The sequence below is a fragment of the Ammospiza caudacuta genome, chromosome 3 (genome assembly GCF_027887145.1).
Source record: "Ammospiza caudacuta isolate bAmmCau1 chromosome 3, bAmmCau1.pri, whole genome shotgun sequence".
Classification (NCBI taxonomy): Eukaryota; Metazoa; Chordata; class Aves; order Passeriformes; family Passerellidae; genus Ammospiza; species Ammospiza caudacuta.
The window spans coordinates 68,834,692-68,860,611 of record NC_080595.1 but is presented as its reverse complement, the minus strand read 5'-3'; the positions used below and the strand labels follow the sequence as shown (position 1 = coordinate 68,860,611).

Sequence of the window (25,920 nt, the reverse complement as noted above, 5' to 3'; positions counted from 1 at the left end):
CTGGGTTAACAGTGGGAGTTGATTTTACAGGTCTTTTCCAACCTTAATGATCCTATGGGTCTATGGTCAGTCACCCAAATTTTTGGTACCTAAAGATTTAGATATTTATGAAACAGCACAAGCCTTCCTTGCAGTTTGACTGTTATTTTTGCTGGCTAATGCTGGTCTATATTAGAAGCCAGGAAAGTAGCTATTTTCTGAGTACGAGAAAAACTTTTGCGATACAAAATTCTTCATTCAGTTTAATATTGGCAGAATTCTTTTAACAGAGTGCTTTAAATATCCCCGTGCCGTCTCTGCCCACCGATCTGTCCGAGAGCATCGGGCTGGCACTAGCTCTCACTCCATCTTTCAGCTATGTTTCATCTTCGGATCCGTGGGCCCTTACAAGCCATGGCAGTGAAAGCCGCGGCTTTTGTGGAGGACGGAAGTCGCGGTGAGCAGCCCGAGGCCGCTGCGCCCGGCTCCCGAGCCGTTCCGTGGAACCCCCGGCGAGCATTCGCAGCGCGCTCTGAGGGTGAAGCATGCGTTTCAGTAAAGACACCCCTGAGGCCCGACTGCTTGTGTGGTGTTCAGGCGCTTTCTCCCTCCACCTCCGCTTCACACACACCAGCCTAAAAGAGGCATTGCGGGCGCCAGGAAGAGTAAAGCAGGGAGGGAAGGGCAGCGGGAGGGCCTGCAGATGAGTCCGTGAAGCGGCGGGGAAGTTGGGCAGAGCCCGGCTGGGGGCAGAGCCCGCCCCCGGCCCGGTCCCGCCCCGGCGCTTTTTCCCTCCCGCCCCCGGCCCCGCAGGGCCATCGCCAGCAGCGGCCGCCAGGGGGCGCGGCCCCGCCCCTCCCGCGAGGCGGGCCCGCCCCGAGCCGTTCCCAGCCCCGCCTCCCGCCCTCGCCCCGCCCTCCCCGTCTCTCGCGGCCACGTCATTCGCGCTCCGCGGGAGGAAGCGACGTCATCCCGCCCGGCGGCCAACGGGCGGCTCGCGTGTGGCGGGTTGAGAGGTGAAAGATCAGGCGGGGCGGCGGGAAGATGGCGGCGCTGGCGGTTGCCGGGCGGGGGACGCGGGCTCCGTGAGGGGATGGCGCGGCGGGCGTGGCGCAGCGGCTGAGGCACCCCCGCGGGCCCCACGCGCTCCTGTCGGTCGGTCCCATGAGCGGGGCGGGCGGCCTGGCGTGGCGCGCGCTGCACGCGCTGCTGCGCGCCTTCCTCTGCCTGCAGCGCGCGCTGCTCGCGTGCCTGCGCGGCCGCGCGGCCGCCGCCGCCGCCACCTCCTGCGCGCTCCTGGCGCCCGCCGCCCGCGCGCTCGGGTTCCGCGAGGCGCGCGCGGCCTGGCGGCGGCGGGGCCCCGCGCGCGGCGGGGCGGCGCGCGGGCGGCAGCGGTGGCGCGCGGACGGGCGCGCCCTGCGGAAGCTGCCGGTGCACGTGGGGCTGGTGGTGACCGAGGAGGAGCCGAGCTACGCGGACATGGCCAGCCTGGTCGTGTGGTGCATGGCCGTGGGCATCTCCTACGTCAGCGTCTACGACCATAACGGTGAGCGGCCGCCGCCCGCGGTGCCCCAGGGCCCAGCCCCGGGCCGTGCCGGGGACCGGAGCGTAGAGCTAGGGGGCCGCGCTCTTCTGGGGTCTGCCCAAGTCCGGTCCCGCCTCTGCTGGCAGCTCCTTTCCCATCCGCTGGAGCTGCTTGGCCGCTGCAGAGCTTCCGTCCCCGGGGAGCCTGGGCAATGGCTCGGTTGTCCTTCTGGCCCAGCTCCCGTGTCGGGATGACCCGGCCCTGCCTGCTTTCTGGAGCCTTGTCCACAGCCTCGGGCTCACAGGAATGCTGACATCAAAGTGTAGGGCAGGACTGTTAGTAGGGAAGAGCTTGAGGCTACCCGCTCTTCTGAGTGCTGTTCATTGAGTTGGGGCTGAACCTGCAGAAGTGAATGAATGAAAGTAGCCTTCTATTTTCAAGTACTCATGTGTGAAGAGACAGGATGGACAGCTAGTTAAATGTAAGCATGTATGTCCTGTGTGCTGTCTGTATTGTGAAGTTAAATTATGCAGTCTGTGTTTGGTCCTGCTTGGCATTTGAGTTAACTCTGAGCCAGTGCTTCTCTGAGCTCTGGACTTTTTTCACATCTGCTGTGTGATTTTATTTATTACTGAGTCCCAGGTGTAAAACTATTGAACTCTGGCTCTTGCAGGTAGTTTGATTCCACGTCACTGACTATCATAAAGATAAGATCAGAGTTTGGATTTCACATACTGTGAGGAAGTTGTGGAACAAATCTGACTTCCTCATACCTGTCCTTTCCTAGTGGGGGGCTAAAACCAGCCATATTCAGGATACTCTTAGTTGAAGCTTTCTGTCCAGCTGATCATTGAGAGATGATCTGTAACCTGTGCTGGACAAGCTGTCCACTCAGAAGGGATAACAATACATGGACTGTGACCTTTTTGTGTCCTGCAGAGGAAAAGAACTTCATGGTGAAGATCCCTGTGCTCGTGCTGTCAGGGGTGAGACTGTAAGAGAGCAGGGTTTGACTTGTTTTGAGCCACTCCCAATGGCTGTTTAGGGGTGCCATGCAGTTTAGGTGAACTCTGTAGATTTCTGCCAGGTTAGAGGTACAGTTGTCTTCTAGTGCTCCTTCAGGAAATGCCCAGCAGTGCAGCCCATGTAAGTAGGGGAAATCTTTTGTTATTAAGTGTGCAAAAGCATCTAAGATATTCAGGCCTTTCCTTGAGCATAGGCATTTGTGATTTTTAAATTTTTTCTGCTTCATTTTAAACCATCACCATTTATAGTTTTGTTTCATGGTTGATCCTTCCTATGTGATAAAAGACTTGGAAGACTTGACTTTCACTAAATTACTCTTAAGATCATTATGAGAAACTGGGCTTAATACCAGTCACTTAGCAGTTTAAAGTGGCCATCTCTGCAGGGCTGTTGTGGAACTTGGTTATGTTGTATTTCAGAGGCAGAATGCTTCCTCATTTGGAAGTCAAAGGATGATATAAAATATTTGCATAACATCTCAAGCACACAGAGAACAGCACCTTCTGAAAAGTCATTTATGTGTTGACAGTTTTTACTCCCAACTTGGAAAGCATTCAACCAGGTGAAATGCTGCAGAGCAAACAGTACCAAGGAGCAGAGTTTCCCTCATAGCTTGAAGAGAGATATTTTTAATGTACAGGATCTTTAACTTCAAATTTAAATAAGGTAGGGGAATATTGCCTAACATGTTTATGTATGGGCTTAGTTCCTTTTTCGATTCCAGCACTGTGCTCCACAAATTCTATGTATGAGAGCTGAACTGAGGAGCAGATCAAGCTGAGAATCATGTTTCTTGGTCGTCTTGGCTTTCATCTTGCCTCCTCTGCAACAGTGAGGAGGGAGAAGGCACCAGCCAATGCTTAGGTAGTCACTGCTGCTGAGCTCCTGTCTCACAGTGAGGAGCCAGAGCTGTAGCAGTGTCTGAAACATTTTTTGAAAACCAACTACTGCTTCTTCAGCATGTGTTGAAATTCAGTCACATCTAAGATTGACTGTTAGAAGACTAAATATGATGACCAGAAATGACAGTTTTGTCCTCTGAAGAGCTGACAAGAGCTTGCAGAAGAATTGTTATTGCTGGCAGTTCAGAAAAACAAAAATCTTGGGTTATTTGCTGCTGTATTGTTTCATTCAATCTAAAATTACGTATGTTAATTGTTTGCTTTTGTTCTGTGTTCTGATGTTATTTTTTGTTTTGGTGTTGGGAATTTTTTCTTTCGTTTGGTTGGTTTTGTTCTACATTATGTGATGCATGTGGATTTTAATTTTTCATTCTAAAGTTGCATGTTAAAGAGGTTTTGCTGTCACTGCTGAAAATATAGCTATTATCTCATGATTTCAGTATCGAAGCATATTTTTAGTAGCTTGATCTTCTGTTGATCCTCTGATACTGGAATGTGCTGGTTTAATTGCTAGCTTGCTTTCCAGTTTGCTGGAGCAAAATCAAAGAAGGCAGAGCAACGAAAAAGTTTTAAATCTGTGGCTTTTGCCAAACTTCTAGGGTGGATGAGCATAGCCTGCCATTGCACATCATGCTCCACACAGGTGTTCAGTGGGTTGTCCAGGATAGCAGCTGCAGCTGCTTTGTGCACAGCTGAGCTTTTCAGCCTGACTTCAGCTTCAGAGAGCGAGCAAGCAGTCATTCATACAGCTCTAGTGTAGCTTCCTGCTGGTACTAGCACATATGCTGCCTTTCTTGTGGTGCTAAGCTCCTTAGGGCGCCTTGATTGAGCATACAGCATTTCCAGATAGACTTGTCATTAAGTGGGATGTTGCAGCTGTTGCTAAATCCAGTGCTCAGTGGTGGTGGTCTGGAACCCTCAGCACTAACACTGATAACAGTGAATGTGAATGAAGTCAGGTACAGCTTGCTTTTACCAGTAGCAGAGGGTGACCCTTAATTGCAGTGTGCACTTGTTTCCATCCACTCAGATGGTGAGCGGTGCTTTTGGGCTGCTGAGCTGCTTCTGGGGGTTTGTGTTCATACAAGTGTACCAACTATTGATTTGTCAAAGTCCCCCCTGTGCTGGCTGTGGTGGAGAAGGAAAACTAATTTTGGGTGCTCTGGATCAGTGTTAGCTGTGGTGAGGTACACCTTAATTTGTTTCTTTTCCTTCACTGCATATCTGTAGTACTGAGATTCTTTTGATTGCTACAGGAAATCTTGTTTACCAGCTTGGTCTTCCATGGTTGCCTTCTCTGCAGGAAATAGTGTGTCAGTTTCCTGCAGAAGGATTAAATTCAAAATATGTCATTAACTGCCTCTTCTATAGGAGGAAAGGGAAGCATGAAGTTCTTTACAGAAGAAGTGCTACATAAGCTGTTTATTTGTTTATAGTAAGGAATTTCTGTATTTTTTGCAAAACAGCCAAACAGAAGGTTGTTCATGTATTCTTCAATGTCAAAATAAGTAGCTGCATTCCAGCTCACCAGCTGCGCCCGTAACTGTAAAGGCAGCTTTGCTGGGGTTGTGCAGGGCTCAGAACTGAGACTTTCTGTTTCCTCAGCATGTTTGGAGGCCCAGGGTGGTCTGGCTTTACTGGCCCTGGTGTGTGGAAGCCCTTTCTCTCAACTTTCATTGTTGTGCAACATGACAAAGCCATAATAAACTTAATGCTACTGTGCACACCTGAGTTTAATAATGCAAACTAAAGTTTCAGGCTTTTGATCAGGAATTTTTCTATCGACTTCTGTATTGCCAGTTATTTCTTGGGAGAAATCCAGCCATTCTTTGGAGACCTTATCTGAGGAAATACTGCAGCTTTGTTGCAGTCAGAAGGCATTGATAATGCTTTCAGGTAATAGTGCTTAAAATACCTTCTGGGGAGCAGAAGCCTTTTACTAGTACTGTGTACTTTAGCTTTCTTTTGGTAGTTGTTTTGCCTTTTGGGAGAGCTTCATTGAGTTTTACTTTTGTGAAGCTTTCCTGCTCTAGTTTAAGACAAGTCTAGAGTGATTTTTGGGAGCTTGCTGAATCTTGGCATTTGGATGCTTTGGACTCCTAGATAGATGCTTCATGCTGAAGGTTTCTTCAAGCCCATAGTGTGACTGTATTGAGAATTTGGAGTTATTCATCATAGCTTTCTAGTGAACTGCTTTGCTTCTGAGCACTTTTCACTTAAAAACTCTTTGAAAGGATAGAATATGGAAAAGAAATCATTTAATTAGCCCCAAAGTAGGCTTCTAGTCTCTTCTAGATTTCTTGGTAATTTAGCTAATTTGATCAATCCATAAAACCTTCTGGGTGTGCAGTGTGTTTATTTCACTGGGCAAGATAAATATGTTGTGGTTTTATGTCACTGGAACACTTGTGAGATACCAATATCACATCTGCTGTGGCACCTGCTGTGGGCCTTCACCCACATGAAATTTCACGTTCCACAATTTCATTTTGGTGTTTAGTTGAGAGGAGTTCTCAGACCACATTTATTAAAAGGGATAACACTAATCTGTAGAAGGTGATCTTAAAGGAATGGGAAATATGAAAGAGGTGTCTTTTCTCCTAATTGCTGATGAGCCCCTGTTCTCTTAGTGGAGAATGACCCTCCAAGAAGAAATCTGGGAGGAATGGTCACCTCTGAAGTTCTAAGTCAAATTCTTTGATTGGTTAGTGCTGTCTGAAGTGGCCTTAATGTGATTGAAAGTTAAGTGACTTTAGTTACATTCAAACTTGGGTTGCTTTTTTTCCTAGACTCTTGGAATGAAGGAGGTATTTGTAGCTTTCCATGTCCTTTGAGGTCCTGTATAATGGCCATGCTTTCCTCCCTTATCAACCAGCGTGATCCAACAGGATGTAGGCAAAAGTTGTTCAGGTATTAAAATGGTTTCTTGCATGTGCATTCTTTGAAGTGGTTTATTATTTGATGTTCTTAAAATGTTAATACCTGATAACAATTACAACTTTTGATTACTCTTTCCTTGTCAGCACTGGAAAGAAGTTGAGAAAGCAAATGACTGAAGTGTTGTGGAGATATGTTCTTAACTAGACTCCACTTTGGTAAGGTGCTCCCTTGCAAGGAAGAGCTAACTGTTACTCTGTGTTTCAGCAGATTCTGCTGCTTTAAAAAGCAGGAAAATTAAAAATGGTGAACTTTGAGATGCCATTAACAGGTGGTGGCTGTGGTAGTCTAGTCAGACAGACAAATGGTTGACATCACCTGGTGTTTCTTTGTGCCAGTTGTTCACTTCCAGTTCAAGATTCTTGTCACTTCTACACTTGATGAATTAATGACAAACTTCATTTGTCAATATCTAACCCTAAAATATTGCAACACCATGGTTGCAAGCAAAGGGGCATGGCTTGTAGTTGCTGTAAATCTGAGCGGAAGATTTGTGCCCTGGAAAACACCTGTGTAATGGAGGACTGCTGCAGGAAGCTAAAACTTCTGGTTTGCCTCAGCTCTAATAGCAACAAATGACAGACAGCATGCTTGCAGCTTCTGTTGTAAAAACAAGTAGTCTCCCTGAAAATAGCTCACAAGTTCTCAGTAGTTAAAGGAAACAAACCAGGACAGAGTTTGATACTCTTTTTCATTGGGAATTTTAGTGCTTAAATACATGTAGTTCTTCGAACACTTCATTTGCAGAAAATACACATTTGCGCCAGCTTACAGAGGTTCCAGAGTTCTGACCAAGCAAATGTTTCTGCTCTTCAAAACCAGAAAATCTTCTGATGAAAAATAATAGTGACTACTTCGTGTTTGTGTTCCGTATTAGAAGCATGAGTAGTGCTGCATTTTTTTTCATTTAACAGCAAACAGCTGTTGTATTGCCAAAATTTATTAGGCCTTTGTCAAACTAATTTTTTATACTGTTAAAATTATATTGTGGACTAGCTTTAATTTTGTGAATGAAGTTGGAGGGTAGCAGTAAATCAAGAGTTAACTTTCACTGCCTAGAAGCACATAATTCTGTTACTGAGCTGGCCTACTCATGCACTTGTTTGCTATATTTGTCATGTTTAAATTAAGCAACAGCATCTCCCAGAACTTGGGTGCATTTACAAAATTTTTTAAAAATGAGCCTTATAGATAAATGGGGTTTTGAGATACTGTAAGGGAAAGGAGAATATAGCTGAGTCATGACCATGTAAAATTCTTGAAGTTGAATATGGATTTGGCCTGTGAATATTGCATTTGGCAGGACTGTGTTTGCAGTGATGTGCCTTCATGAGTCTCTAGTGCACTGACTGAGAGACAAACATTGAAGGAGTATTCCCAAATGCTGTTGGTTTTTAATTAAGATCTGAGTTAGTCTGAATTTTGACTATATTCTGTTGTGCTTCAGGATCTTCTCTTCAGGAAAACTGTGTGTGTGTCAAGGTTGATGGATCAGTGGGAATTTAGGTGTGGAGGCCTTTCCAAGGAAGGCATGCTGCAGCTACATGGTACAACTACAGTAGCTTCCTGTTTGTTAAACTGCTGTCCCAGTCCCCAGGTTTGAACAGCTGAGATAAACAGGCAGAATAGAAGGGTGGTACTCAGATAAATCTTAAGAACACATTTATTTAGCAAGTCTTCTGTGTCTGTTGTGTGTGTTAAGGACCTTCACTTTGGAGCTGGACCAATTCAGTATATGATATCCAAGCAAACACCTTGGTCAGTTTTTCTACTCTACTTGTCCTCAGTGTCTTAATTTACTTTAGAGCTGGAGTGTGGAGTCTTAAACTAGTTCTTCCCATCTTTGGAGGAATAGGCAAAAAACCATCCATGAGAAAGGATTTGGTATCATTAGTATTGGGTGAGAAAGGGGAAGAAGAGCAGCAGCTTATTTCCCAGATTGGGAGCCTTTCCTAATTATGTCACATGTTTGTCTGGATATTGAACACAGTTTTATTTCTCATATCTAAAAGTGTGTGGAAGTCAAGTGACTCCTAAAGGTGAGGCACATGCAGCCTTGTCCAGATCTTCCTTGAAGAGGGTACAGGATTGGCAGTTTCAGGGGCTGCACTGCTGCTGACCTTGGGAGTGAGGAAGACAATTTGTGTTAACCCCAGCACGAAAGAGCCCGAGCCAAGCAGAGTTGTATCAAACAGGTGTATTTAAAGCAGCATTCTCAATTTCTGTTATGTGTAAGTATATGCTAGAAGGCAGGAGCACAGGAAGCCACAATTTAACTTGAGTTTAAACTTAGCAGAAGCATTCTAACACACCTTCTTCTGTAGCGGTTTGTGCCTTACCACAACTTGCTTTTTTGTAAACATGTGAAATTAATTATAAGCATCACTAATACTTCTATAATGAAATAGGGCTTTTTTTACAAGAGCTATCCAGGATGAGAGGAAAAAGTAGATATTTTCCCACCTAGTAAAACCTCTAATGAACCCTGTAGAAAAGTTTTAATTCATTAGACCTAAAGGCTAGCATATTAAATAAATGCATTGAATCACTTCATATTGCAAACTAACTCCTAGCGTATTATGGTCTTGATTCTGATGGTGCACATTGGTTTGACCAATGTGGGAACTCTTGTAGCAGTTCCAGATTCTATAGTCAGGTTGTGGCGTTGAATCCTGAGCCTAGTCAAAATTTTATATCTTACATTCTTTTGCACTGTCTACATTGTAAGATTAGTGTGTGGACATTTTTAGACTGGTCAGTGGAAATGTTTGACATGAGGCTTCTGAATGAAGTACAGTAAAAACCTCTGAATACCCTGTGAAAAAAGCATTATCCAATTCCTGAGTGAATATGCCTAGTCATGCTTTTGGATTGTAAATATTTAAACTGTAACATTTAGTTTTTGCTGTGGCATTTAATTAGAAGTAGAGTTATGTTTCTCAAAAGCTAGAATTTATTTTAATACAAGAAAGCAAGTATGTTTGAAGCAGGCTTTTGTGATTTCCTACATTTGAAATTTGTCTGCCTTAAATATGTAAGTATAAAAAGGCCTTGGGGACTGCATGAACTCCTTGAAACATACAGCTTGTGAAATTGTCTTATTAGGAAATCCATGCTGTTGGATGGCTTAAGAGTGGATACTTACTGAGACCCGAAATGTTGATTTAGTGGTGACTTGCTTTGTTAGCCTGCAGCCTTAGGCATGTGGCAGTAAGTGGTAGCAGACTTAAGCAGTGTGGGCTTTAAAGAAATTTGGTGTTAATCTGACTTGGTGTTCTTTGCTGATGATTGCTTTCTCTATTTGTAGCATACCAAGGACAAGGAAATAAGTCTTAAGCTATCCCCTACGCAGTTGCAACTTGCTGCTTATTCAGGCTGGGTGAAAGAAGAACAAAAGCACATGAGTTGTCTTTCCAAGGTCACTCACATTAGTCTCATGCAGTAGCATTTGCTTTGAGTTCTTACCCACACTTGTGAACTCCAGTCTTAAACCAGTTCTGACTAATTTTTTCTGCTTGCCTAGTGTTAGTTTTATTTGTAACACCCTTTATAGGAGTTGGCTGATATGCAACTTTTTTTTTAAAGGTATTTTCAAGAGGAATAATTCAAGATTGATGGATGAAATTTTAAAACAGCAGCAAGAACTCTTGGGACTAGATTGCTCCAAGTACTCTGTGGAATTTGCAAATCACGACAAAACTGGTCAAGGTAAGATCAACTACAAGAGGGGCTTGGAGTGCCCCTAAATAGCTGTATATCAGTCATAAATCTGCTTTTACTTAAACACATCTCTATGTACAGTGACCTTTCTCTTCATGTGTGTGCTTCAGTTTTTCCAAACATAAACCTCAAAGTGGGAAGGAGAAAGGGAAAGAGCAAGACTGCTGGTTGTTATGGCAAGGTATAATGCCATCAGGAAGGTAAAGGGCACAAGTCAAAAAAATAAATTTGGTAATAATAGCTTTTACCCATACTTAGATGTGGGAAGCAGGAGTAGGTTTCAGGGCTGATGTTCCTTACACAGCACTATCTGCTGTAAGAACTCATTTCCTCATCTGCTGCCTAAGACAAATGCTAGAAGTCTGTTCAAATATAATAAATCACAGGCATGTACTTGAATCAGGCCTTTGTCTTAAAGAGATGGGCTGATACAGCTCTTCTAACTACAACTCATAATACTAAAGTAGATCTTGTAAAAAAATACCTAAACAACCCTTTTGTTTTAAGATCATCATAATTCAAAGAGTTATGAAAAGTTTGCACAAGTTGTGGTACATTTAGCTGCATTGAAAATGCTGCTTGCAGGTTTTGCCTCCCCTATGAGAGCTGACCAAATACTCAAATCCTTTGTGTCTGTTTTCCAGTACAAAGTATAATATTGTAACATGAGCTTGTCTTATGAACCACTTAGCCTAAGATGGTAGCATTTATGTGGAAGAACTCAGGTTTCGTGCTATTTTTTTTTTCTTCCTGTGAAGGTTGAAATAACCAGCAGAAGATGGGGTAGACAGGCTATTAATATCTTCAACTCCAGCATACTTAGCTACACTTACCTAAGTTGGGATATTTATGTTCACACCAAACAAACTACTGAAAGACTTCTCAGACTTGCTGATGGGAAGAGTGCTTTTAAATCTCAGGAACCCTTTGTGCTGGAAACTGTGAAAAGCAGAGGTGTTTTCTGTACTCTTTTTAAATTTTTCATTCTTTTTTAGAAGGCTTCACAGTCAGATCAGATGCTTCGTGTTTTCAACTGAACAAACTGACATTATGCAGTTTATTATTATCTGCAGTTTTTCCTTTCTGCATAACAAAATTGCATGTATTGCAATTTAGGGATACTGTTAAATATTTTTTAATGTAGGACATTTGATGCAAATTTGCAAATCAAGCAATATTAAGGAACAATCATTTTCCTTGTGATGGCTTTGGATAGATGAACTGAGGAGTTTTAACTGTTCTTTTGAATCTTGACTGTGCTGTGTGGTCCTTTGCAGTCAGGTTCTGCAATTTTAAGAAATGTATTTTTAAGTATCTAGTAATAGCTATCCTAAGTTTGGTATCAGCTTAAAAAGTTGACAGTTTTGATATTTAACCCACTTAGCTTCAAGCCAGTATAGTGCACCATCTCTAGCCTTGAGCTTCCTTGACAAGTTTACCTCTTAGGTACCTTATAGTACTGACAGTGATGGGAGTCATGCAGTATGGGAAGACTCTTGCCTGTCAATTGTGTAGGGTTAAGATAATTACTGTTGGGAAATGTCCTCTAAGTCACAGACATCACTGCAGATGAATAGATGAATTCTGAACTATTATCTTGTTCCCAGCTTCAGTGTAGCCATCTTTGATCCTTACTGTAACTCTCGCATCAAGATGCTGTGATCAGAGCCCCCAAACTTAATACTTATGTCACATGAATGTACACAGTAGCTGTTAAAAACACCTTCCTCTTCTAGGGTAGAAATTAGTTTGTTGTTGTGGTTTTTTTGTTTTTTTTTTTTATTTCCCTAAACCCCTTAAGTAACTATCCAGGCACCTTTCTTCTCAGTGCTTTGCCTGACAGTGTAAGAACCAGTCAAAATTTCATGGAAAACTATGTCTGAAGACTGAATTAAGCCCCTTCGCACAAGACTTCTCAAAGTAGTTGTCTTAAGCTTGTGTTTTAGTAATACAGCAAATACAGAAAACTCTTACCCACTTGTCTAAGAGACAGATGAGGTGGATCTGTGACTAGTTGTAATTCAGGAATTAAACTACAAGTTACTTTGTTGTATCTGTGACTATCTAAAGCACATGCAAAACAATTATATTTCTGTTGCTTTTAAACTATGTTTTGTACTTTCAGTTTTAAATTGCCAATCTACATTGAAGGTGCTGTCTCCGGAAGATGGAAAAGCAGACATAGTCAAAGCTGCTCAGAACTTCTGTCAGTTGGTAGCACAGCAGCAAAGAACACATTCAGACCTGGATGTGAATATGTTAGACAACTTATTAAGTAGTAAGTATAATATGGAGGGGAAAGAGTACTCAATTCATAACAATTTGGTTACTAGTGTATTCATTGCTTGCAATGTACACATCTTGATGCTTAGTCTATCAGAGTAAGTTATGATTATTGCTTTTAGGCTTCTGTGAAAAAATTCTTTCTTGTTTATGCCTTTTGAGCTGTTTTTTTAAGCAGAAAAATTATTTAGCAGAAATATTAAGATAAATTGCAGTTTTGACTTTTCAGAGTTTACAGCATCTGTGGTATATTCTGTAATGAGCTTTCTGAAAAAAGTACTTTTGGGATTACCTGAAACTAGACTATTCTAATTTAGGTTAACTTCCTGCAAGCTGCAAATATGGATGGGCAGAGTCTTTTCCAGATCTGGTTACAGCAATTAAAGCTGTTCTTGCTGCTTGACTACTATCCTGAATGCAAATGATAGAACACTTGCTGTTCTCTTGCTGCTCTATAACCCACACTAGCTTAGTTGTCTTCATTACTAATTCATGCAGATTACTGACTGCACTGTGATGTGTGGCTATATGCAATAGCTATGAACAGGGCAGGACTACCCTAATAGCACACCTGGGAGAAGAAGTTTAGAGTTAGCATCCACTTTTCCAGTGGTACCATGGAGCTATAATGAGTTGCTCAGCTTGCCTAGGTGATCCGTGCATGTTAATTGCAGCTGCAGTTGGCTCATCAGGTTTCAGATTGCACACTTGAACTTGGGTGCCTTTGGGCATGTTGTTGTAGTGTGGTTCCCATTAATGGGACTTTGGAGAGTGATTTCTTCTTTTTCATATGGGTGATCAGCTGAATTGTTCTGCAGATGGACTTCCATGGCAGTTTGGAAGTTTGGAATTCAAACTGAATTCCATCCCTGTTGTCAGCATCCTCCTATAATGAAACTATTAAATGTATTTAATAAGGCACCTGAAGAACTTGGCACATCTCTTCTGTTATACCCCAAAGGCAATTAAAAGACATTAACAATCACTCCTTCAGAACAGTTACTAATTTAATGGAAAACCAGTGACAGTTGTTACCTGTTGTGTGTATTTTGGTCAGTGATGCTGAACTGGAGCTTTTCAAACTTCTTGATCTTCTGTCTGGATATGTTAAAAGTATTAGGTCTAATCTTAAAATTAGTGGATTTATTTTTCAAGCATTGCATGCTAGCTGAGCACTGAAAGAGAAATCTAATCTGTCAAAACTATGAACTTTGAAACACGCTGCTTCATGTATATGTCTAATAATTAAGGATAATATCTGTAACTTATTAATTTGTTTACTTAATGTTTGGGACATTGTTGGAGGTAAAGTATTTCATTACTTAGCAGCAGCTTTTTAAATTTTGTTTTACTTGTAGGCAAATTTAGTTTGTGTGCATTTTTAGTGGAACAGTATTAAAAATATGCATCTGTGCATTATTGATTTGAGAGCATGTTCTGGAAAGCAATACTTGAATAGTTATGTTCTTAGAGTTTGTATTAATGGTGTCTTCTGTAAATCTTTGGGGTTTTCCATTTGGTTTAAATACCTGTTAATGTAGTTTTTAAACTTTTTGTTCATGTTTAGGGTGCAGTTATTGAAGCCTAGTCCTAAAATGGTATGATTCTAGCTTGTCATGTGGCTTTTCTTCTTAATTCAGTCATGCACTTAATTCTTACAGTTTGAGTTTTCTGCAGTGTAAAAGTACTTTCTTCTGAGCAATGCCTCAGCTAACCAGCTTGTGTTCAGAAAAGTAGGTGCCAGCTGCATTTTAATATTGTCTCTGCTTGCTGTCTGCCTTCCAGCAAAGAACATGACTATCAATTGAGGCTACTCAAGTTGCTCTGTAAGATCTCTGTGGAGATGGGTATAGTTATCAGCTCTAAAATTCCTTCATGTTCCCCTTGCAGAGCTCCTGACCTAGAAGGGATGTTGCCAGATTGGCATCCTTTGAGTGTCCAAGTCTTTTGGCCTCTTTTGTTGTTTAAAGTTTGCTCCCAAATCCTTGTATCTTGTGTGTGCTAAACTTGACTGCTGTAACTCTGTCAGCTCTGAGGGAGCTTCCACATGTAAATTATCTGTAGCACTGCTATGTTTAGGTAAAGAAATGGATGCAGACTGGAAAGCACAGTACTGTGTTTTCTAGTAGGCTGTTGTGACAGTAATACTACAGTGTGCATTTTCATTTTCCTTCAGAGAGGAACCAGAAGGAAATGTTAGCATTAACTGGGCTCTCTGAAGGTCTTTTCCTGTTTGAAAAGCCAGGTTGAAGATCTTCAGTGTTGAAGATCCTGCTGCTGTACCAGCTGAGGAGTACTCAGCTATTGAATCAGCTGATGAGTAAAGCTGTCCACTTCCTCCAGAGTCCCCACTTCTAAGTATTCACTGCTTCTCTGCAAAGCTCTTTGATACTAACGTGCTAGCTTCTGAACAGCAGAGTGGCTTTTGCTTTTTTTTTCTTAACTTTGAGATGAGATTTGGATTGTGGCACAAGACACCCCTATCTAAAGGCTTCATCCTTTCTTAGAAATGCATGTGCTTAGGGAAAATAACTTCTCTACCTCTGGTAAAAGGTGTCATCACTCTTGTGGTGATTCAGTGGGGAGGGAGGGTGTGAACTTTTTGAAAAATCTCCAGCTTCAGTTTCAAAACCTGGGTGGAGCAAAATCTGGCCTTAGTTTCCTTTTCTGTTACCCCCGAAGTTAAGTTCCTCTACAATTTATCTGAAAACTCGACTGCTTTTGTGTAGTGGGTTTTTTTCCTCATTTAAGCAAATGAGGAAATATTTGAGAAATAACATAAGAAGTTTGGAGCAAGTAGGCTGTATTAAAGTTTATCTGCAAAAGGTGGTCATTACCCAGTATAAGCACTTCTGCACTCTAACCTGCAGAATTGGTGAGTAGTGGAAAAGGTGACCACAAATTACCTGCAATAATCGTGACTAATTGCAGCTTTATAGCAAAACAGGGTTCTGACTGCTGGAATGCTTTTCAGATGAGCTAGGCAGGTGCAAGAGGAGCAGTTTAGCTTCTTGGGTCCCCTTGGGGTGCTCTACTCTTTTCCACAAGATGCTCTAATCAACTTGCTAGAATTAGCAGGGAAAGCTGGACTCAGACTGCTCATTGTAAGCCTATTTCCTGTCTGTCAGTTATAGCCTGGAGCCGCTTAGGCACTGCAGAAGTATATGGAAGGGAGACAGAGGCAGTGGTGTTTGGTCACTAATTGCCTTCAGCCTCAGAAGATGAGCAGGATGCTCTCATGAGGGAAATGACTGGCTGGGGTTTTACAGTATGGGTAGTAAGAGTGTGGGCACTTAGTGGAATTCATCAGTGTTATCTTCCTCTGCCCTAGAATGGGTCAGGTTGTCCACATAGTAACAGAAAAAGACACACTGCGCTGTTCTTCCTCACTCATTTAACCAGAAGGATGCCAGCTGCAGCAGTATCTTTGAAATTTTATAGTAAGTTGATTTTAAAATTTCTGTCTGGTCTCATACTGAGAAAGAGACAAGTCTTCTAACAAGTTGGGGTTTTTTTTCCTTGATGGTCTGTAGTACCAAGGTGTTCTTCAGTGAAATTTCCTTTAGCTTTTTTTTGGTGTCCTTTTACTCTACTCGATTGCAGCTCCACGTAGTTAAGTAACAACTATAGTAAGTAGAGTCAGGGTACAGCATGTTCTGTGCTACTAAAATCGAGTTTGCCAAGACAAAACTAGAACAAGTCAGATGAAACAGCATTGTTAGGGTTTGCTGTTACTCAAAACAATGTAACTGTTCCTGTACTTTCTGTAGAAAGTCTTTGAAAACTACCTGACATAAAAATAGCAGTCCAGCTGGGCCTGCAGTGGCTGCCTAAGCTTTTGCTCAGTTGGTCATTCAGGTGTTGCAAGACCAGTCTGTCCTCTTGGGCTTTTAATTGTTAACTTGTCCTTGGTACCTTCATTTAAAAAAAGAAAAGCATTTCGTGAAAAAAGCAGATGCCTTAGGGTTTAAAACTAAAACAAATCCTATGATGAATTTAATAAAACTTAGTGTAACTTGTTATTACAGGTACACATGGATTTCCTGATCCTGATTTAGTCTTGAAGTTTGGTCCTGTGGACAGCACATTAGGATTCCTTCCATGGCACATCAGACTGACAGAAATCATGTGAGTTGCTTATAAATGTTATAAAACACACTGGAATGAAAAATACCTAGCTAAGCAATTCTTTATGACATAACTTATGGAACTGGCCAAAAGAGGCGATTCAGCTAAACAAGTGTCCAGAGAGTGATTTGAGGAGATTTTAAAATTATTAACTAAAACCTGTCAAACATTCATTGTTTTTTCAGCCCTGACTAGCAACAGCAAGCTTCATGCCCAGGTTTAAGGAACAACTTCTGTCACCACCTAGTGTGTGCTCCAGTCCCATTTGACAGCGTTCCTTATATCAGTGTTGATTTTCTGTGGCTTATAGGTTCCTAAAAGGGAAACTAAGGATACAAGGGAAATGGAATAATAGAAGATGATTGCACCAATGGATTGCTTTTCAATTTTAACAGTAACTGAACTGACTAGATTTGCTGAACTTCTTAAATCCAAGCACATTTATAGTGCACTGAAATGTCTGGGCATGCTGTGCTGCTCCAGCTTTTCACTGGTTTGAAGGGCCCTGTGTACTCTGATGGGAGGCTTTGGTTTAGAGGGTGACTGGTTTAGTTGTTAGAGTGACAATAACCATGTTGAGAACAACTTCACAAGGTTACTCAGACAGTAGCTTGCTTTTAGTGATATTCCTGAGTGGCTGTATGAATCGTGTGGTGTTTATAAAAGCTTATTTTAATGTTTGTAACTTGCTTTCTCAGTTCTTTGCCTTCCCACCTAAACATCAGCTATGAAGAGTTTTTCTCCGCCCTCCATCACTATGCAGCCTGTGAGCAACGGTGGGGAAAGTGACTTCGGGCTGAGTGCATGGAGTCAAGCTTTCTGTGGGAAGCAACTGATGTCTGTTTACAAGCACCTGCTACCCATAAGTCTGGTTCATAGTCCTTTCTTAATTTATCAAAAAAATTCAATAAAGTGTCTTACCTTTCTAGAGAGTCTGTGTGAATGCGTGAGAATCTGTGGGGAGGGGAGTTCACAGATTTCCTGTTTGCAAAAAACAGTTACTAAAAGCAAAGCTGAATTGCTCTCACTTTGGCATTCAAGTGTCAAAATGAACGTGCAAGAACTAAGTGTTGTAAAATCTACAGGACAATGTAAATAGGAGTCCATGCCCTGAAGATCCTTAAAACTTACAAAGAACTTCCATCTTTGTTTCTTAATTCTTCATGGTCAGGCATTTCAGAGCTAATGGTTTATCTTCAGATATATTTACTATGTAATATGTGAATTCTAGAGAAGTTGGTTTTGTTAACTGAAAATAGAAACTGCAGCTTGGCTGGGATGACTAAGCCAGCTGTAGGTGTTAAGTTCTAGAAATACTGAGAAGATTCCATAAAAAGGGATGGATGCTTCTGTGGTAAGTGGATTAGGCAGTCTGTGTTGCAGTATCCAGCTTTTGTTTTTCTTAATGGTGGGATGGAAGTATTTCTACCACCCTGAGTGAATGCAACATCTCAGCATGAGGTCGGTTTTCCATTGGGAATAAGCATAAACAGTACTATGTGTTGTTTGTATACCTGTTCTCCCCATAACACGCTCACTCAAAGTAACAAGCAGGAAAAGGCTCTGACATCATTTGGTGAAAGATTTGAAAAAGGTCTGAGTCAACTTCCATGGCTAAATGTGATTTGCTGCTTGTACTTGCGTGCCCAGCAAGGGAGTCTGCTTAAGCCTTTTTTAATTTTTATTTGTTCTGAACTGAGCATTAGAAGTTTGAATGGAACAAAACAGACAAAGAAGGAAGATGAAGTGAAGCTGCCCTACAGTATTTCAGCACTGACATAACTTAAGTAGAGATATTGGCTAAATGGTCTTCATCCTGGAATGGCCTGTTGGAGTTACATTCTTGTTTTGGAAGTAGTTTAAAATTACAAGTTTATGGCTACACTTGGACAAAGCAATATCTTTAGATCTGTGTTACTGAAGTCAGACATTGATACTGCAGCCTTCTGCCCTGCAGGCTGCAGAACTCTTGAATGCTTCATTCTGGAAGTGTTTCCTGTTTCCCCCTCCCTCCCTCCACTCTTCAAACTGAGCCTGGCTTTATCTCCTTTGGGATAGCCATGTCACTAGAAGGGAAAACAACTGTTTTTAAAAGGGAATTGCCAGATTTTAAATTAATGTCTGCCTCATTGTGAAATGGTGTATTTTAACTTGTTGCTTGATGTAATGTTATAAAGCAGATTGCATAAACTCTTAGCTGCGGTTTTTTGTCATCGTAAGGTTAGATTGCAGTTACAGAAAGACCTGTGGTCACTTTATCTCAGAAAAGAGCAAGGGATATTCAATAAACTAACTAAGGTTTTTGACATAAAATAGCTTTCCATAGGAGCTGGAATATTTTGAGTACACTTTGTCAACTGGTCTCTTGTGTGTGCCAGGTCCTGTATTGCAGAGACAGTTGTGCAATGTTTCCTGGGCCCTGTCATTGACATGGGTAAATTTTCTCACTGAGTGTTAAGTTCAAGTTCTTTGTGGGGAGTGGGTAGCCTGTTGAAGAGTATCTGGAGTATTGACATTCATCTGTAATATGAATTTTGTTTCATTAAAATGCAAGGTTGTGTTTACGTTCCAATATGTGTTACTGTGTCCCTGAAGCAGTTCTGGTGCTGGCAGTAATGGGAAAAGCTTAGTTTAGCCCTCAAAAATAATGTATTTTTTATATTTGTATCAACCTGCCAAAGAATACTTCTCATACCTGAGTTCCCTCAGTCTTCAAACTTCTGCATATCTCAGCTAAAAAGATTTGTTTAATATTGGAGACAGATTTCAAGGCCTAGAATTTGTCTACAGAGGGTTGCTTAATAAAACTAAAATGATTAGTTCAGCTGCATTTGATTCAACTTAAATCTCTTCTGATGGCCAGCTTAATTGTGAATTAAGTGTTCCTCCTGGAATTAATGTAGTTGAACTAATCCATGTTATGACTTAGTTGGGATAATTTTACTGTCCCTGTGTGGGCAATCTTCAGTGAGGTGTGCCAAAAGCACTGTGCATATCCACGACTTGATCTCTGAATGTACGTCCTTGCCCGTAGCGCCTCTGCCCTGCTTGTTCTGTGTGAAGGTCTGTGCTGTGACATACTGGGTACCTGTACATAATGTGTAAAATGAGTTTTTATGATTAGGGAATCGATTTATTGAACTTTATTATTGAAAGCTGAATCTGTAAAACAATAAATCAATAAAAGACTATAATCTTTCTACAGGCTGTGGTGATACATGAATACTTTTGGAAGTTCAGCTGGGGTGCTGTAGCCCTATTCATGTTACTACATCTCTCTGGGGAAGTAGGGAACTTCAAATGTTGTATTCTAGTAATAGTGTAAGAACTGGGCAAATTTTCATCTACCACTTCCAACTTCTTGGATGCTTTTATGAAAGCTTTCATAGTAAAGCATTTACTGTAAAAATATTTCTTTGATAGTCCTGGGAACCTGCTAAACTTGTTTCTGGCTACTAAAAAGCTTGCTTCCTCCCCCTGCTGCTCAGTCCTGGGCCATGGGCTGTGCTGGGCCTCCTGCCAGCCCTGTTGTGGAGCAGGGTGAAGTGAGGGTGTGGTGTGGAAGAAGCCTCTGCAATCTGAGTGATTTCCATGCTCAGTAATAAAGGGCAAGCTTGTGTTAAGGTGAGTTTTGAAAATGCACTGGGAATCAAGCTGACCTTGAGGCAGCCTACAACAAAGGCCAGCAGTTTCCCAGGCTGTTAGGAACTGTGTTGCTGGCACATCCGGGGTGATGATCTTTTCTGCAGATCTGGTGAGACATCTGGAGTGCTGCATTCAGAGCTAGGCTTCCTTGGTACAAGAGAGACTCAGATTTACTGAACCTAGGCCACCAAAAGGCTGTGATGATAGGAGATGGAGCATCTGTTGTGCAAGGAGAGGTTGAGTTGGAACTGCTCAACTTGGAGGATGCTGAGGAGGGACCTTACCAACACACAAATGCATGATGTAAGGGGGAGTAAACCCAGCCAGGCTCTTCCTGGTGCTGCTTAGTGGCAGGCTGAGAGGCAATGGGCATAAATTGAAATACAGGAGAATGCTGAAACATCAGAAAAACCTTTTCCTATGAGGGTGCTCAGGCAGTGGAGCAGGCTGACCCTAGAGGCTGTGGAGTCTCCTGCAAAACCAGTATGTGTGCATGGGGATGAGCATTGGACTAGATCACTGCCAGAGATGCCTTCCAGTCTCAGCTGGAGCTGGCTGTACAGCAGTGGTGCTGCTGGGCTCTCTTACCTCAGCTGGTTTTTAACAGCAGTGGAGGCTTGCTGTAGTTAATTTGGCATTTCAATAGCAAAGAATATTAGAGTTTTCTGTACAGTGGAAAATTCTTCAATTGCACCAGTGTGAGAGCTCTCCTTCACAGTGACTCCTTCTCATTAACAAATTACTCACATTTCTGTATATTTCCTCTTTTCCCGTCTTTCATTTTGCCTGGTAGTTGATCTGGTAAGGGAGCTAGATGAGATTCTGAAATAGTTGCTTTAGAGCAGGGAATTTGGGGACATGGAAAATAATCCAGCTGTTACAGAAAATAGGCCTACAAAGCAGTTCTTGAAATTATAGTGCTTTTTAGGTCTTCTTGTATGAACATGCACCAAGCAAGTGCACAGCATAGCATGCTGCACTGAGCTAAAGATTGGTGAGTAGCAGGTAAAGTAAAGGTCATTCTTTATAGAAGAGAGTATGCTCTTACACATTTGCACATTTGTAAGTGCTTCCTAAAGTACTGCACAAAAATAGCAAGAAAATAGAACCTGCTGGTTTGATTTCCTGTGTGTTTCATGAATTCAGCTTTTATGTGAAATCATAACTGCCCTGAATAGTCTCTTATGTTTAAGACAATGACATCTTTGTCTTTACTGTTGAAATAATGTTTCACTATTATTCATGCTTATTCACTGCTTGTGAGAGACAGGTATATAAAGTCAGAGGGTAGGTGCAGACAGTTTTGGTCCTTGCTGATGCCAAGGTAGCAGCTGCCTTGCAGGTAGGCTTAGTCCTGCATGGCTGGCCTGTGCTGCCCAGGCAGTGCTTGTGCAGGAGGAGCTCTGGGGGCACGGGGCAGGTGCTCTGCTCCATGCTGGCTTCCATGCTGCCATCCTCCCTGAGGGCACAGCCCCCATCAGTCACTGCTCCTTGGAAAGATGTTTAAAGATGTTCTCTTTGCTGCCGCCAAGCACTTAATGCAACAACGGCAGCTTCAGCTCCGGGGTGAGGAAGGTACTGGAGAACAATGCGGCGCTGTCGCCCATCCTCTGCAGAAACTTCTAACCAGTGTTGCTGTTGCTGTGAAGGTTACTATTTGTCCATTTTTCAGCACACCATGGGTGCGTGTACACAACTCCTAGCTGTCTGCTATGAGCTAAGCCACTTTGATAAGCTTGAAATGTTCAAGCAAATTAATCAAAGGCCATGCTTTAAAGCCCACAACATTTTTTCCCTCAGATCTGCCAAATTAAAAGGGAGAGAGAGTTGCAAGCCCTTCTTCTGCTGTATGTTTGTGTGTGTTAAATGATGTGAGACCTCCTTGAATTCCATTGAATCGCTGCTGAGAGCTGTAGGATTATTCCCTAATTGCATCCTAAACAACTTTTTTAGATGATAAATAATATCATGTATTATACAGAAGCACGCCTCAACCTAAACTTTGAAGTGCTTCACAAATTAATGTTTAATGAAACTGTTAGCCTGGAGGTTTTTGCTGTACTGTGTAACTGGCTGAATACACACAAGCCAGGGCTCTTTCATCTCCCTGACAAGCCTTACTGCTTTAATATAGCGTATTTTCTCCAACTGTGTGCAGTCAGTCAGTTCTCAGTTTTCCACACATCTCCCTGGCTGCAAAAATACTACCTTGTCCCCCCAGAAAGCCCACACATAGGAAATCCTAATGGATGGATCTTATAGAAAACACACTTTTGGGGAAATGTTTAGTGAAACAAAATATGGCTCATAAATGGTTTTGTAATACAGTTAATGGTGGTGAACTATGCTATGTTATTGTATAGTGGGGGTGCTGTTTGACAGCTGGCTGAAGATGAACCTGCAGTGTGCACAGGTGGCCCAGAGGGCCAGTGGCTCCCTGGCTTGTGTCAAAAATAGTCTGACCAGCAGGACCAGGGGAATCATTGTCACCCTGTACTCAGCACCTCAGATCTTGTGTCCAGTTCTGGGCCCCTCATGACAAGAAGGACATTGAGGTGCTGGAGTGAGACAGAGAAGGGAAACAGAGCTGCTGAAGGGTCTGGAGCACAAGTCCTGTGAGGAGCAGCTAACGGAGCTGGGGGGTTTAGCCTGGAGAAAAGCAGGCTCCAGGGGCACCTTATGGCTCCCTGCAGAAAGGGGACAGGTGGGAGTAGCTAGGTGGGAGTTGGTCTCTTCTCCCAGGTAATTGTGATAGGACAGATATAGCCTCAAGAAGATACAGCCTCAAGCTGTGCCAGTGGAGATTCAGACTGGTCATCAGAAGAAATTTCCTCACAGAAATGGTGGTTAAGCATTGGAATGGGCTGCCCAGGGAGCTGATGGAGTCACCATCCCTGGAGGTGTTCAAGAAATGATGGAATGTTGCCCTTAATGCTGTGGTCTAGTTGACAAGGTGGTGATCAGTCAAAGGTTGAACTTGATCTCAGAGGTCATTTCCAACCTCAGTGATCCTGTGAACATTAGAAGCCCAGGAGCTACAAACTGAAACAAGACATTTGTCATACAACTTGGCTGCAGGTGTTTATTGTGATTTGAATGGAAAATTTCTCTCTGAGTCAGCTATCAAAGTTAAAAGCTTCCCATTATGCTTTATATTCTATAATTCTGCAAAAGTTGCCACTTTGTTGGTAGGGTGCCTAGTATGTCTTTGCAAGCACAAACGTGTCTGAAAATGGAATTTCTAAGGGGCTCTCTCTCTAAATGTGTCAGTGTAAGGATGTTTTTGTTAAATTGATATAATGAGTCATTCTGCAATTTGCAATATTTTAAGTTTGACATCCAAATAAAATCTCTTTTTACAGAGACAGAGGAGTCATGCAGTTGGAATTGGAACCCTAGGAGAAGACACTGGCATTATGAAAATAACAATGTCTTACAGAATTAAGTACTGTGCTGGTCCTGATTCTTGCTAGTACAGTGATACTGAAAGAAAACAGAGTAAGATGGTGATGAGAATTACAAATAGCAGGAAAATTTTGCTCAGGAGGAAGGTGGCTGGAGATCACCTAGTCCAATTTGGATTTTGGTTTTTCATGGTCCTTTTCCAGCACTTCATCCCTGCTAAGTCTCTTGCAGAGCTGGGCTGCTGTAATTCAGTACCCTGAACTGGCAGCTTTAAGGTGTGAAGGAAAACTTGGGAAGGTTTTAGAAATGAATCCAAGTGTTTTGCCTTAGACACTGTCAGATTACACACTTCAGGGTTGCAGAGGAAACATCAGGGTCTGGGAAGCTGCCCTGGAGAAGCAGCTCCTGGTCCTCTCTATCTTTTAGAGCAGAAGCTTGGATTTTCACACTCAACTTGCAAATTTTATGGGTGGCTTATATATTTTAAAGTACTTTTAACTGATCAAAACATCTGTAATCTCTTTCATGCAACAACTGAGAGCTCTTGCAGCCTGTCTCAGAAGCTCCCTGGCATACCCTATGTCAGCTCTGGGGTGAGCTTAGCTCACTGCCATCCCATTGCTTCAACACCAGGGATGGTGGCACCAGACTTGCAGGACTGGCAGTGTCCAGCCATGGCAAGACCATTTCCAAGCCCTTGGCTTCATTACTGAAGCCCTGCTCAGTCTGAGGAGCCTCTCTGTGCGAGCATATTCAGGAGGCATAAAACAGCATGTCTGATGATGATCACTACCTTGCAATTATCTCTGTGTAGCTGCTTCTGACCACATTTTATTTAGCTGGCTGCCTACAACAATCTCTGCTCTGCAAGCCTGCAGCCTCCTCTAGCTCAGAGCAGTTCCTCTGAATGTTGTGCTGTCCCAGTGCTCTGACTTGCTGGTGCCCAGGAGGGAGCTGGGCAGAGCCTGCCTGTTACACCTCAGGGGAAGGCGGATGTGAGGGCAGCGCCTGCCAGAGCACCAGCAAGGAGCCCTTCATGGCAGTGCCTTGTGGCCCAGCCACAGCTCCCTTCCCCAAAGCCACCTGTCACCTTTTCCCTACCTTTGCAAAACCCTGCCTTTCCTGTGGGCAGAAAGCCTCTGCTGGTCCCATATGGAGGGATAGAATGTAAGAGAATAGTGCAGAAGGTGTTCTCACACCTGAGGAGTTGCAGCTGCACTAATCAGCAAAGATTAGGAACAGGCCTGCCCTTAATTGGCCACAGCTGTGTCTAATAAGAAGATGAGTGCTATAAAAGAGGGGGTCAGCTGGGTGAGGAGAGAGCTGGAGTTGGCTGTGCTGTGAAGGAGTCAGTGCTGTGAGGAGCTGACCATGAGAACTCACCAAGAAGGTATGGAACTTTTGCAACAAGATGATAACTGTCCCATTTGTCCCTTCTGCTCTCATGTGATTCAAACCTCCTTGGTAGGATAACTTGTTGAAGACCAGCCTCTTTCCTTGGAGGCCCCTGATCCTGCAGGATCCCTTTGTGCAGGCACAGACAGAGGAGGAAGCTCCTCTCCAAGAAGCAGGTTCCCTCCCAGCAGCAGCCTCTCATGCTGCAGCTGCATCTCCTGTGAGTAAGGCTTTCAAGTTCTCCCAATTAAGAAGTCTACTCTCATTAAGAAGCTTTTTAAAATTTTTTTTTCAAAATAAATTAAAAGCTGACTTACTTTGAATGTGTGTGTTTTTATTCATAGTGAATCTTTAAAATATGTGAAATGTGTGGGAGGTGACAGCAATGCTGGAAGATGAGTTTTTGGGGGATGTCTTTCTTTTCAATTGAAAGAGAAAAGAAAATTAAATTTCAATTTATGCATCATCTCCAATATGAATTTAAAAGTGCATAGGAATGGGAGTAAAAAGATAAACTTATTATACTGACACCAGCTCAGCTGAATTGCACGCATTGTCTATGTGCAAAATGAGTTCATTAATACCATAACACTTGTGCAATATAACGAGTTTAATACTGCTGAGCTTTATTGCTTCCTGCTCTCCCTCATTTTACTGGTAGTGGCATTTAAATCCTGATGCACTGAGATTGTGTTTACCCAATTTATCCTGTGTTTTTATTGTGACCAGGTCAAATCAATCCATTTTTCTTGCAGTAGAAGCAAGACCTGTGATTGTTGCTGTGGTTGAGACTGCTTACAGGGTGTTTTGCCTTCCCAAGGCATGTACAGAGATGGGAACAATGGTTGCAGCTGTTTGCATTGCACACAGGCTTGGGCAGCATGTGAGGAAGGTTGTGGAGACCTGCAGGCACAAGAGACAGCAGTTTTCTGCAAGAGACTTTTGCATTGTACATTTATTTGGAAACCTCTGCCA

At 42.6% G+C, this 25,920-nt stretch overlaps 1 protein-coding gene and 1 long non-coding RNA gene across 2 annotated transcripts; both read left to right on the top strand.

Moving 5' to 3' along the window:
• The first annotated feature begins 1,143 nt into the window (after positions 1 to 1,143).
• On the top strand, positions 1,144 to 17,428 carry NUS1 (NUS1 dehydrodolichyl diphosphate synthase subunit). The gene is made up of 5 exons (XM_058802061.1): positions 1,144 to 1,525; positions 9,955 to 10,077; positions 12,215 to 12,367; positions 16,401 to 16,500; positions 17,199 to 17,428. Exons 1-5 carry the CDS (start codon positions 1,144 to 1,146, stop codon positions 17,287 to 17,289), a joined length of 849 nt encoding a protein of 282 aa, XP_058658044.1. The 3' UTR covers positions 17,290 to 17,428.
• Positions 17,429 to 24,878: 7,450 nt separating this feature from the next.
• Positions 24,879 to 25,262, top strand: LOC131556354 (uncharacterized). The gene is made up of 2 exons (XR_009274618.1): positions 24,879 to 24,940; positions 25,019 to 25,262. It is a non-coding gene; the product is annotated as an uncharacterized LOC131556354 (long non-coding RNA).
• The last annotated feature ends 658 nt before the right edge of the window (positions 25,263 to 25,920 follow it).

Bases quoted from the DNA above. Each gene is read 5' to 3' on its own strand.
- NUS1 (XM_058802061.1), top strand. From the start codon at position 1,144: ATGAGCGGGGCGGGCGGCCTGGCGTGGCGCGCGCTGCACGCGCTGCTG. The intron at 1,526-9,954 runs GTGAGCGGCCGC...TTTTTTTTAAAG, and splicing joins CAGCGTCTACGACCATAACG to GTATTTTCAAGAGGAATAAT. The intron at 10,078-12,214 runs GTAAGATCAACT...TTGTACTTTCAG, and splicing joins TCACGACAAAACTGGTCAAG to TTTTAAATTGCCAATCTACA.